The sequence below is a fragment of the Moschus berezovskii genome, chromosome 4 (assembly GCF_049115385.1).
Source record: "Moschus berezovskii isolate FMDL1 chromosome 4, NW_MosBer_1.0, whole genome shotgun sequence".
Classification (NCBI taxonomy): Eukaryota; Metazoa; Chordata; class Mammalia; order Artiodactyla; family Moschidae; genus Moschus; species Moschus berezovskii.
In genome coordinates, this window is record NC_142463.1 from 87,353,067 (window position 1) to 87,365,444 (window position 12,378).

Here is a 12,378-nt window from a genome sequence, read left to right on the forward strand (position 1 = left end):
GAGTAGGAAGGAAATGAAGACACGAAGGCAGTGAAGAGGTGGGAGGACCAGAGTTCAAAAGAGTACTGAATTTTAGGTATTAGTAGAATAATCCAAACAGGAAGGATTAGTGAGAGAGTAGGATGCTTGAAATAGAACACAGAAGGTAACTGGTACTTCAAACTCAACATCCAAAACTGTCTATATGCCCTTCTCTCTGAAATCTGCACCTCTTCTCTGTCCCCCCAGTCACCCAAGCCTAAAACCGAAGGCTCATCCTGGATACTTTCCACTCTCACTGCATCTAAGTGGTCCCAAATCTGATCCATTACAACTCTCCATCACCTCTCATCTTTCTTGCTCCTCCCTGTGCCTTCACTCCAGCCCCTTCTCTGGCCGTGCATCCACCGGCCTCATCTACGTTTGACTGAACTTCAGCAGGAGTCTTTCTCATACCCAGCTCCATCCTGCCCAATTCACCCTTCACTCTGCTGTGGAAGAACTTTCCATGGTGAACTTTGATCATGTGATCTTCATGCATCCATCCATTCACGAAGAAACTATAACCCCAGAGATGGGGACATAAAATAGGCAGATATAGGCTATCATCATGAACACCGGGTCCATCAGAGTATGAAAAGGAGGTAATACCACAGTGTCATGAAATAATACAGGGAAGAGGACACACACAAAAAAGGCAACAAAATAGAAAACTCAAAAATTCTCAAGGTGTTTGTAGAGAAGCCAGCGAAAAAGTTAAGAACATAAAAAATACAAGAGAACCAGAATAGTGTAGTGTAGTGAGAATTAAAATTTCAGGACAGAAGGAAAGTCAATAATACAAATTGCCACTGCAGGTTTAAGGCAAAAAAAGAAAAAAGTGTACGTTTTATTTGAAACTTAGTATCCTATCAGTGGTGATCTACACTGGATCAACCCTACTTGCATTACAAATATGATATAATTTTCTCCATCTTAGAAAAAAAAAGGCACTGTCTCATTTTCTTCACCCTGACAGACATGGGACTGTATCTCACCAGTAACACTTTGGCACTCCAATCCTTTATCCCAGGCTCTGGTTCCTAGAGAACCCAGGTTAAGCCATCAAGTATGCAGACAGACCAAGTGCTTAAGATGCCTGAGCTACTTCACATGAAAAGATCTTGATTGGTGTCAAATTTAAAATTATGCTGGCCAAGAGAATAAGCCAACAAATGCCAAAGAGGTTACTGACTCCTGAGAAGACTAAATAATGACATTATTCTGAACTGACTGGCTAAAAATGTAACTGGCACACCACTCTTTTTGGACAAGGATAGCCTTTTTCCCCTCAACTATATAACCCAGTAATCTTCACACAGCAGTACCTGGCCGTAGGGATGCAGACCTGGATTTGGAAAGCCCATCTTAAAGTTAAAACTAATATGGTTTTCAAACAATGTACAGTTATGTATAGCAGAAATAAACTTCTCTTTAAGCAGTAACAGCAATAAAAACCCAATTGTGTAGGTGAAAAAGACAATCACTGTAATACCAGTTGTAAATAAACCAAATACTATTTGGAAAAAAAAAAACAAAAAACCCAACTGTGTGTTAGGAGCTTTGAAGGAAATCCTGGGGACAAAAGTGAATTCTTTAAGAAATGCTGGATCACCAATGCTTAGTACTCGGTGAAAAATATTATGTTGGGGAAAAAAACATGGACATCAATGACTGAATTGAAATGGTATTCAGCAGAGTAGCCATCAGAATGAAAAGTTTTAGAAACACATTAAATATATTTCATATACGTGTATGTGTTAGTCACTTAGTCGTTTCTGACTCTTTGTGATCCCACGGACTGTAGCCCGCCAGGCTCCTCTGTCCATGTCTCCAGACTAGAATACTGGAGTGGGCTGTCATTCCCTTCTCCAGGGAGATCTTCCCAACTCAGGGATCGAATCAGGTCTCCCACATAGTGGGCAGATTTGTTACAATCTGTTCCACAGTGGTGTAAGGGCAACCCACTCCAGTTTTCTTACCTGGAAAATTCCATGGACAGAGGAGCCTGGTAGGCCACAGTCCACGGGGTCACAAAGAGTCAGACATGACTGAGCGACTAACACTTTCTGGTTAAATATATTTCACTTATTTTTTTATATACATTCACATCTTTTCCACAAATACACATATATACAACTGTCCCATATGATAAAATTTGTCTAAATCTAAAAGAGCTCTTGTAATTGGTATTACATAAAAATTCTATATGATAAGAAAATAACCCTTTTGATCCCTTTTCCCCTACTAGCCACTATCCCATTTATCTGCTCTCTCTACAGCAAAATTACCCCAAACACATGACTATACTTGTGGTCTAGATCCGCTCCTATTTGCTGTTCTTCTCCAGTGGAGTGTTTGCCCATCACACCCCAAATCTGTTTCTACCAAGGTCACTCAAGAATTTCATAGTGCTTAATACAATAGTCCATCTTCAACCCTGTTTTCACTTGAACAATATTTAACATGTCTAATCAGTCCTCCTAGAAACACTTTATTCACCTGATGTGCTCACACCACATTCTGCTGGCTTCCCCTCCTACCCCGTGGCCAAGGGTCTCATCTCTCTACCCTTGACACATGGGCAAGCCCCAGGGCTCACACCTCTGACCTTTTCTTTGGACACTACTGCCTACGTGATACCATACACTGCCAGGATTTTAAATACCATCTATACTTTGATGACTCTGAACTTTGTCTCTCCATCTCCAGCTTCTGCAGTTGCCTGCTCAGCATCTACAGTCCTGATGGGCATTTCAGACAGAACCAACTCCACAGCGTCCTCACCCTCTCTCCACTTTCCACCTTCTCCATCTCAGTCAATGAAGACTCCATCAGTTCAGTTCCTCAGGCCAGAAACCCTGCAGTCATTCTTGGCTCCTCTCACACCTGTCATCTGATGCTGTCAATAAGTCCTTGCTGGCTCTACCTTCAAAATATACCTAAGGCTGGATTCTTTCCCACCCCCTGCCCTGCTGTCACTCTGGTCAGAGCCACCATCATCACTGCCAGAATGACTGCCTGAGCCTGACTCTTCCATCCTGGCTGCTCTGCCATCTACTCTCAACACGGCAGCCAGAATGACCCTATTGGAATTAAGTCAGGCCACATGATTCTTCTTTTATTCAGGGTGAAAGTCTTAAGTCCTCCACAGCCCACAAGTGCTAAAAATCTAGTCCCCATCTTCTCTCTGACCTCATCCCTACCACTCCTTCCCATACTCACTCTCCTCTAGCCATTGGCCTTCTGGATGTTCCTCCAGTTTACCTGCCATTTAAATACCCCTCACAACCTTAGCACTTGGGTGTTCCTTCTGCCAGGAACTTACTTCTTCCAAACATCTACATTCCTGCCTTCTCGCACTCCCTTCAGGTCCCGCTCAGTTGTCAGATCCTCAGGGAAGCCTTTCTGGACTACCTTCCATAAAATCAAATCACATTTCTCTCTAGACCCTTACCAGGCTCACATCTCTTCAGAGCCCATCACATTATATAGCTGTTTATTTATTATTCCTCACTAAAATATAAGTCCTTTTAGGGCAGGGACTCTGTTGAGCTTACTGCTCCAAGCCAGTACCTAAAACAGTGTCTGGCACATGGTAGGAACAAACTATTTGTTGAAGGAACCCATGAAAACTGAGTAAGTCATTTTAAGAAAATTCAAAGTTTATCTATACTGTACACAGTGGTCAGTAAATTTATCAAATGTGTTATTACCATCCTAAGACAAAGCAAAATTACAAAATAATAAGACTAGAGAAACTGTCTGCAATGCAGGAAAACTGGGTTCAGTTCCTGTCTTGGGAAGATCCCCTGGAGAAGGAAATGGCAACCCACTCTAGTATTCTGGCCTGAAGAATCCCATGGACAGAGGACCCTGATGGGTGACAGTCCATGTGGTCACAAAGAGTCGTATACAACTGAGTGACTAACACTAAGATTAAGATAATTTCATTGACAATACATCCGTGGTTGACTACAGGCATTTATGGAGACCTTCTTAACCACCAAAAGTGACATCAAGCCCACAACCCAGTCTTCCACAAAGCACCTCCCCAGTACAAATAGCACAGGAAGGCTCTTCTCTTCCAGAATCATGTATATGCTTGGTATCCTATCTAGAACACTGTTTTGGATGAAAAGTAAATCTGTCTAGTATATACAGAGATCAGATTTCATAGATTGTATGGATTTTCATGGATCATCTGGGTTTTATTTAACTTTTATTCTTTATAATAAAAAGAATATGTTAAATGTGTAACTAAATGTGATTAATATTTAGCACTTTAACTAATAAAATAAAATCTAAATCAGGGTTTCAAAAACAAAAAAAGAACCTATACTGAACTGAAGAATATTCTCCTTTTTCAATACAAGACCCCCAAAAGGCCGATGTCCACAGCCAAAAACAACAATTACTAAGAGAATCTAGATCCCATTTATAATTTTATTCTGGAGGACAGTTGATTAAGACTCCAAGATTGAAACCTAATATTGTTTAATTATTTGAGGGTTATCATTTTTTAACACAAATAAGGTAGAAGACTAAACAAGAAGAGTGGAAGAAACCCCACTCATTGGAGAGAAGCATTAAAAGAGGCTACTCATTTTAGCCTCTTTCTGAAAAATTAAAAACAAGCAATAAACAAGATACTGATACACTAGAATTTCTGGTGTCAATATCTGTTCATAACAGTCTAAAATACCACAAAACTCTGAAGTAAGAGTCTCCAGTTATTTCCTGGCTTAAAGATCAGGTGCTATAAAGAGTCTATTTCAAATTAATATCTTCAACAAAACTTAAGCACGTGGACAGAATGAGTCTTAGACACAGAAAAAGCCACAAGAACTGGTAATAGGAACTCTAAATTCAGAAGAGTAAGGTCTGCTGGGACATATGTCAGAGTTTCACTGGGTTATTAGATTATTCACTATAGTGTATGAATTGAGCTGACAGATTAGGCGCCTTATTACCAGAAGCAGCCAGAACCTTCACCGAGAAAGACAGGAGTAGTTAGAGGCAGAGATGTCAGCCCAAAGGAACTTGTAAGACCTTGCAGTTGATGTTTAGAATTTTGATTGTAACCTTTTACTCTTAATGTGACAATAGCAAAAAAAAAAAATAAGTAATTTTGCTAAAAGTGAACACCTATTAAGTGCATAGTATCTGCCAGGCACAGAAGTCGTATTAAATATGTCAATAAATTATTTAATGAAAACATTACTAAGTCTCATTTAAGGATTTAAGGACAACTTACATAATACAAGATCACCTGTGCAGCACTCAGCTGTTCAGCAACATCCTTTCTCTGCAATGTAGCCAAGAATCAGTAAGACAGTAAAAAGAGACATCACTGTATTCAGGTACTAGCCTTCCACAGTTCATTTTTGGAAGAAATCCACACTCACAGAAATTGTTGTTTATTCGCTAAGTCATGTCCATAGAAAATTACTGCGGAGAATTTGGAACCAGGAAGCTCAGGGTTAAGAACCCCAAAGCAAAACAGCCTAAGGAAAGTCATTCAACTGTTCAGCTTATTATAACATGGTGACTTTAGGGCAAGGATCCTGAGGTGTTCACTGTGGTATTCCCAGTAGGGAATAGAGTTCTTAGAGTAGTGTACGAGCTCAATTTTCATTAATGGTGCTTATAATGATGATTCTTTGTCGTCAAAAATATTAAATTACATCTACTATATTCTACAAGGAGAACAAAGAGCAAAAACACACTTGAAAAAATGTTCATCCATTGTTAACACTGAAGTAAAGGTTAGAAAGTTGAAACAGAGAGAAACCTCAGCTGTCAAAAACACTTGATTATTGAGAACCACTTAATGAACAACCCCCAAGGGTTCAGTTTCAGGATACACACCATACTACCTGCTGGTGGACCAAAGCATCCTAAGGCCATAGGCCAGGTGGAAAATGGGGATCTGCAGACTGGATAATCAGTCGCAGCTCCCTAGAGAACTCTGTGCAAAGCAGCAACTTCCAGCTTAATGGAAAAGTCTGTTAAATCCTTGGACAGGATATTCCGAACTGTGACAACTCTTAAGGGGTTCATGGAGTTAGCCAACACCACCCCAGAATATGGGAGAGTATGAAATAAATTATCTCACTTCTAAAACTGTATGGTTCTGACCGCTTACAAGCCTGTTCTCTCTTGGGAACCACTAACCAGCAGGTTGAAGGTAGAGGGGCAAGGTATGCAGACCGGCCCTGATGAAACGCTGACATCCAGAAGAGAGGAATGTGTGTGCTCTAACTTTAAAAACATAATTATTACATTATCTCGAGACTGCATTATATAAAGTTCTGCTGTAAAAGGCACTTTCTGGTTGCTAAGTAGCTGAGGCTCTGTATCATTCAGGATTAGTGCTGCTAAAGTGTATCGTGTAGGGAACTGTTTCCTCTCCCTTTCAAGCTGAAAGTGGTTTTTTACTCTGAAAGTGGCGTTTTCTCTAAAAGAGAAAATAGATGTACTGAGTTGTGTTTAACAGCTTTCTGCATTAAAAACTTTCTGACAGGACCAAGAAACTACCATTCCACTGTGTAGCGACTTACGAGTTTAGGATGCAAACAGCCTTCCAGAGTTGCTTTTCTTTTTTTAAACTCCTCAAAGAGGCACCTCCAGGAAGGGCTCCAGCCACAGAAGCCAAGAGTGCACCATACCACCTGAGCAAGCACTGAATGAAGGCAGGCGGAATCTGGGGCGAAACTTCTCGTTTCCTGCCGCTGTTGAGAGAGGTTGGACTGGCTCCTTCTCACATGGCTTAAGACGAGCTATAAACACAACCATGAAGCTTGCCAGCCGGCCCCAAGCTCAGGGGGCTTTCAGGGCAGCCGCTACGTTGTGCTCCCTTTTCCGCCCTTTGGCCAGTGTCATTCCTGTACAGATAACGGTACCGGAACGCCCTCCACTTCCTAGAGTCCTCATTTATGTCACGCTTCCTCTTTCAAGAAAACATGGGGACGAAATGCAAGCAAAAGAACTAAAGGCACAATTACCCACATCAACTCCTTCCTATGCATCCCCATCGTTATTAAAAAATAGCTGGACCAAACTCTTTTTGTTGCGCCCAACACACACACCCATCCACCCACCCACCCCCAGTAGGTGAAGGGCACCTTAGGACAGCTTGTTCTTCACCGCCTCACAGAAAGCCCTTAAGAAATCCTCATACCACCTTAGGACACAGGGCTCCAGCATTCAACTAAAGATCTAAACCCTGTCAAGCCAAGGTACAAGAAGCCGAAGCGGTCTGCAAAGCAGAAGGCAGGGCAAACAATCTAGGTAGATGTTTGCATTTACACAAAGACATTAGCCGGCTGATTAATGGGAGATGCCGGCTGGAGGCGGAGGCGACCGCGCCGGCCTCGTTACCTGGGACATCTGCGGCCTCAGGTTGATCTCCTTCAGGTTAATGGAGTGTGCCCGGAGGTTGTTGAGCAGCTGGCAGAGCAGGACTCCATCGCGGAGCGTCTGGGCCAGGTCGAACACCTGCGCCGAGTCCCAGGTCACCCGGTGGTTGGCGGGCAGCACCTTGCAGTGGATGAGCCACTGGGCACATTGCTTCCACGGCTCCATGCCCGACGGCTCCCGGACGCTGCCGGGCCGGGGCAGGCAGCGGAGATGCCGCCGCCGCCGCCGTTCCTCCGCTCCGCCGACGCCAGCCGCGGCCGGCCCCTTGCCTGCAAGGGTGCGACGGTGCGAAGGAGCAGGCGCCGCGGCGGGCGGATCCCGGGCCCCGCGCCGGGCTCGGCTCCGATCCCGGCCCGGGTCCGCCGCCTCCTGGCCGCCGCTGCAGCGAGTCCCGCGCGCTCTTCGTGCGCTCCTGCCGGCTCGGCGGCGGCGGTCGCGCACAGGCTTCCGACTTGCGAGCCCGGCGCCGGGCGACTGAGCATGCCCAGCGCGCGGGCCGGTCGCTGCCGTCTGCGAGTCCCCAGAGGCGCGGGTGGGAGAGCGCGCGCCGCCCTGGCCCGGGGTCGGCGGCCCGGGCGGGGAGAAGGGAGGGGAGCGGGCGGCGAAGGGGTTCCCGCAAGGCGCCCCCGCCCACCACGAGCCCTCAGGTCGGCGGAGCTCGCGCAGCCCCAGGCGTCCGGAGATCTCCTGCTTGGGGTGAGTGTGTCTAAACAGTGTAAGTCGGTGGGGGCTCCTTTAGGACCTCCAAAACACCTTTTAAAGGGTACGAGAGGAGCGAAGGATTAATTGGGGCATCCGGACTCCCCAAAGAAATGAAAAGGGGAAAAAAAGGCACAGGGCATCCTGAGAACGCAACGCTGAAAGTTAGATCGTTATCCCTCACCCCTTCCACCTTCTAAATTCTCTTGCTACAGATAACTCCTGTTCCTCCAAGTTAGTTGCTCGTGAGGATGTTTTGCCACAATAAAAGCGTGTATCTGGAGACGCCTGCCGAACCCACCCCCACCCCTCCCCGCAGCTTATTTCAACGGGACGTGTTTTTCACTTATAGATGGTTTCCCTCTCCCGTCTTGGGCACGGAATGTTTGGCGTCGCAGTCCCGGCCCTTTCACTAAAAGCACAAAACCTGCGGGAGAGAAATAGGCCTGTGAAACGCCCACCGAGCCACGGCGGCAGCACTGCGCATGCGTCGGCGACGGGCCGGTTTTGAGCGCGTAGAACTCTAGTTCGCAGCGGCACGGGGTGGGCTAAGTTTTGAGACCCTTCGTGAAAGCTGGAACGTGACCCCAGAACTCGAGTGCTGGCTGAGCAGTTCATTCGCATTTCTTAAATTCTGGGGGACTCCTAACTGCCCCCTTTTACTCCTGTTGCCCCTCAAAATAAAAAACAGTATTCAATTTATCATAATTTATTACCACTTGAACTTTTGCACTTCTGCGTAAATGTGGTCCTGGATCTCTGTTTCGAGATATATTCTTCACATTTTTTAAAATAAAAATATGAAAATCGGTGGGACTTTAGATCATTTTTTATTTTATAATTATATTTCTGTAGCTCAGATGTACTACTATGAACCAAATTAATTTTATAAGCAGGTCAAAATGTTATTCTTAAAAGTGTATCTGCTTTGTTAAGGACAAGCACTCCTTTTCCACTTGCCTGTGAGAAGCACAGCACTGTGCACTGAGCGTTAAACAATAAATCGGCCTGAGGATTTCCTTTCCTCACATGCATCCTTTCCCAGCAACTTCCTCTTGTGTTCAAATCAGATTGCATCAACGGTACAGTGTTTCCTAACCTGTAATCTTGGCAAATAAATCATATAAAAGTTTTTTGCCTCACACCTGAAACTAACACAGCATGGTAAGTCAATTATGCTAAATGTTAAAAAAAAATTTTTAATAAACTTTACATATCTTTAGAAACAAAATCCAGCACATCTGAATCATTATATAACAAAAGGTCCGGCATAAGGAAAAATTTAAATTAGGAAGTTTCATTATAAAGGAAGAAATAGCTAACAAAAATATAAATTTTGTTTCAGGTAATATCAGATCAACTTTGTGTGTTGTAGGACATTTTCAAAGCCCAAAGTATATGTATCAGGAAGGAGAACTGGGTTTAGAGTCTCAGCACTGCCAGTTTCTAGCAACATGCCCTTGGGAAAATGATCTAATTCCTCCACATCTATAAAATAGGGAAAATAATATTCAGCTCACTATCTGGTCATCCAGATCAAATGATACAATGCCTTGCTATTCAAGATGCAGTCTATGGACCAACAGCATCACCCAGGAGCTTATTAGAAATGTAGACTCTTGGGCCCTACACATGAATCAAAACTTACACTTTAAAAAGATCTCCAGGTGACATATATTTACATTAAAGTCTGAGAAGCACTGATGCAATGCCTAAGACATGTGATGCCTAACAGTAAGAACTCAATAAGCATTAACTAATGGGGACGACAGAGAATGAGATGGCTGGATGGCATCACCAACTCAATGGACATGAGTTTGAGTGAACTCCGGGAGTTGGTGATGGACAGGGAGGCCTGGCATGCTGATTCATGGGGTCGCAAAGAGTCGGACACCATTGAGTGACTGAACTGAAGTGAACTGAATAGCTCTTAGGTCACAAAAAGGCAGCAATGACCTAATAAATTCTATTAAACTTTTTATAATAATGTATATTAATATATGAACATTTATTAATATACATATGTATATATTTTAAATATGATTTTGAAACATTCATTGTTCAGTTGCCAAGTCATGTCCAACTCTTTGCAACCCCATGGACTGTAGCCCACCAGGCTCCTCTGTCCACAGGATTCTCCAGGCAAGAATACTGAAGTCAGTTGCCGTGCCCCCCTCGGGGGATCTTTCCAACCCAGGGATCAAACCCAGGTCTCTTAGTCTCCTGCATTGGCAGACAGGTTCTTTACCACTAGCACCACCTGGGAAGCCCAAAATATTAATAATACCTCTCAAATACAATAACCCAGAGACTGGAGAGAAGGGCAAGAAGAAAATATACTGAAGGCCTGTAAAAGAAGGAGGCTAGTGGAAGTGCAAGATACTTCCAGTAAACAAGGAGCTCAGTAGAAAAAGATGAGTCATGTGGGAGACGTTAGTATCAGAAATTTGGATGAGAACAAAAACGGCAATAGGATTTTTTGAGCTGTCAGTTTTGGTCCGTGAGCTGAGTGATAGAAGACTAAAATCTGTCAGTGGCATCTCCTTGTCAGTTTAGGGCCTCAGTATTCCAATGAAGGCCATTCTTGCACAGGTGACATGAGACTCAGGACTCAGTGGTCCCATTGCCCTGCAGACTACCTATGCACCTGAAGCTTGTCCACACGCTACTGAATGCCAGGCCCTCTGAAATGCTGTGCTTTAGAAATCTTGCGGCTATCTTTTTTGATCATTAGACTCATTCTGACTTGCATACATTATCTGCAAGTTAGAGGAAATCACCACCACTGCCATCACTGATGAAGGACCAAGATCAAAGGCATTTATCACCTTGCTCCTGGTTACAAATCTCAGAAAGAGCCTGAGTTTGGCCTCCACAACTATGCCATTTCTATTCGAAGCTATTCCCCACTGTAATATTAATAATTAGTGAGTTTAATTACTGATTTAAATGTCTTTCTCCCCGCTAGACAGAAACACCTTGAAGGCAGGAGTGATAACTTATCCCAGAATCAACCTTTGTGCTTGGCACACCACAAGCACTCAATAAATAATAGTTGAGTAAACAAATGAGCTATGTTGCACCTTTTTACTCCCTGGGCTGTCTCTTCCTGGTAGAGCAAAAGGATTAGGAAGTATTCACCCATATCAGGGTCCCATAAAGGAAAGGTCCACTCCCTCTGATAGGGACAGACTAAAAGGATAAAGCAGGTGATTAAGTAGTTAATTCCACTAGGGGATTGTAAGTAAAAATATATGGGAGACCCCTGTAAATTAATGATTACTCAAGAAAGCAAGTTTGCTTAGCAACACAACCATGTAGAAGAGGCAGAAGACATGCTCCCAAACAATAAAACCATGGTGGCATGAGACCCACATCCTGCCCAGGGAACTCAGTAAGTTCATCGCCCCTAGAACATGCTCTCTGCACACATAAAACAATAATTTGTGTGGACCTAGCTTGACCATGTAGAGACAAGAAAATCCCCCTGCTCAACCTGGAGAGGGAACTGACGACAGAGGCAGGATGTCTGCCTAAGAAAGACAAAGTATTTCTCCCCCTCCCCACTTTTCCTTTGATTATTAAACTATAGCCCAGTAAGTTCTCGAGTGTGGCATTTCTTGCCCACCCACTTGTAAACCTCACAGGCATCCTATTCTAATAAATCACTTCTCATCTATCACTTTGCCTCTTGCTGAATTCTTGTCTCTGTTGAGACATAAAGGACTCTTTAGAGTCCCTAAAATGACACCAAATGGTTTCACTGCCTGTGGGTCTTGCCACCATTTCTGGACCCTCCCACATACCAGACCTACTCTTCTCCTGCATGGCTCTGCAGTTTGGATCTTTGCCTCAGTGCTATACTTTATACAAGTGGGAAATGGGACAGGTGGCTTTCTGAGCTCTAGGAAAGATAAACATAAATGATGGATACCACATCCTAGGTCTTGTCCCATGTTCAGAATTACACCATAATCAGAAAAGTAAGGATTAGAGAATTCATGGGTTTGTGCCTCAGCCCGAGTGTACCAAACGACTGAAGGAAATCTGGTGATAGACACATAAATCCAGTGCTTGCTGGAATTGGTGCTGTCACTCAATCTTTACCATTTTTTCTTCTTATTCTTTCCACCTAAGTTTAGAAAAGCACTAAATGCTATCTACTACCAAGAAATTCAGAAACCCAAATTTCTGATTCCTTATTTATTTCTTATTTTATGACACAAAAGAAGTATGTCC

The 12,378-nt window shown here is 43.7% G+C and overlaps 2 protein-coding genes across 4 annotated transcripts in view; one reads left to right on the plus strand and one right to left on the minus strand.

Annotated features, from left to right (window-relative positions):
- Positions 1-7,742, minus strand: part of VAV3 (vav guanine nucleotide exchange factor 3) — a 457,960-nt gene extending 450,218 nt beyond the window's left edge. For all 3 annotated transcript variants that reach the window (XM_055401823.2, XM_088835531.1, XM_088835532.1), the window contains exon 1: positions 7,402-7,742. In XM_055401823.2, coding sequence (XP_055257798.1) covers positions 7,402-7,605 — 204 coding nt within the window. In that variant the 5' untranslated portion in view covers positions 7,606-7,742. The remainder of the gene's footprint in view (positions 1-7,401) is intronic.
- Positions 7,651-8,969, plus strand: LOC148778074 (uncharacterized). Its single transcript, XM_088834998.1, has 2 exons — positions 7,651-8,136; positions 8,492-8,969. The coding sequence occupies exons 1-2, from the start codon at positions 7,651-7,653 to the stop codon at positions 8,648-8,650; spliced, it is 645 nt and encodes a 214-aa protein (XP_088691124.1). The 3' UTR covers positions 8,651-8,969.
- The last annotated feature ends 3,409 nt before the right edge of the window (positions 8,970-12,378 follow it).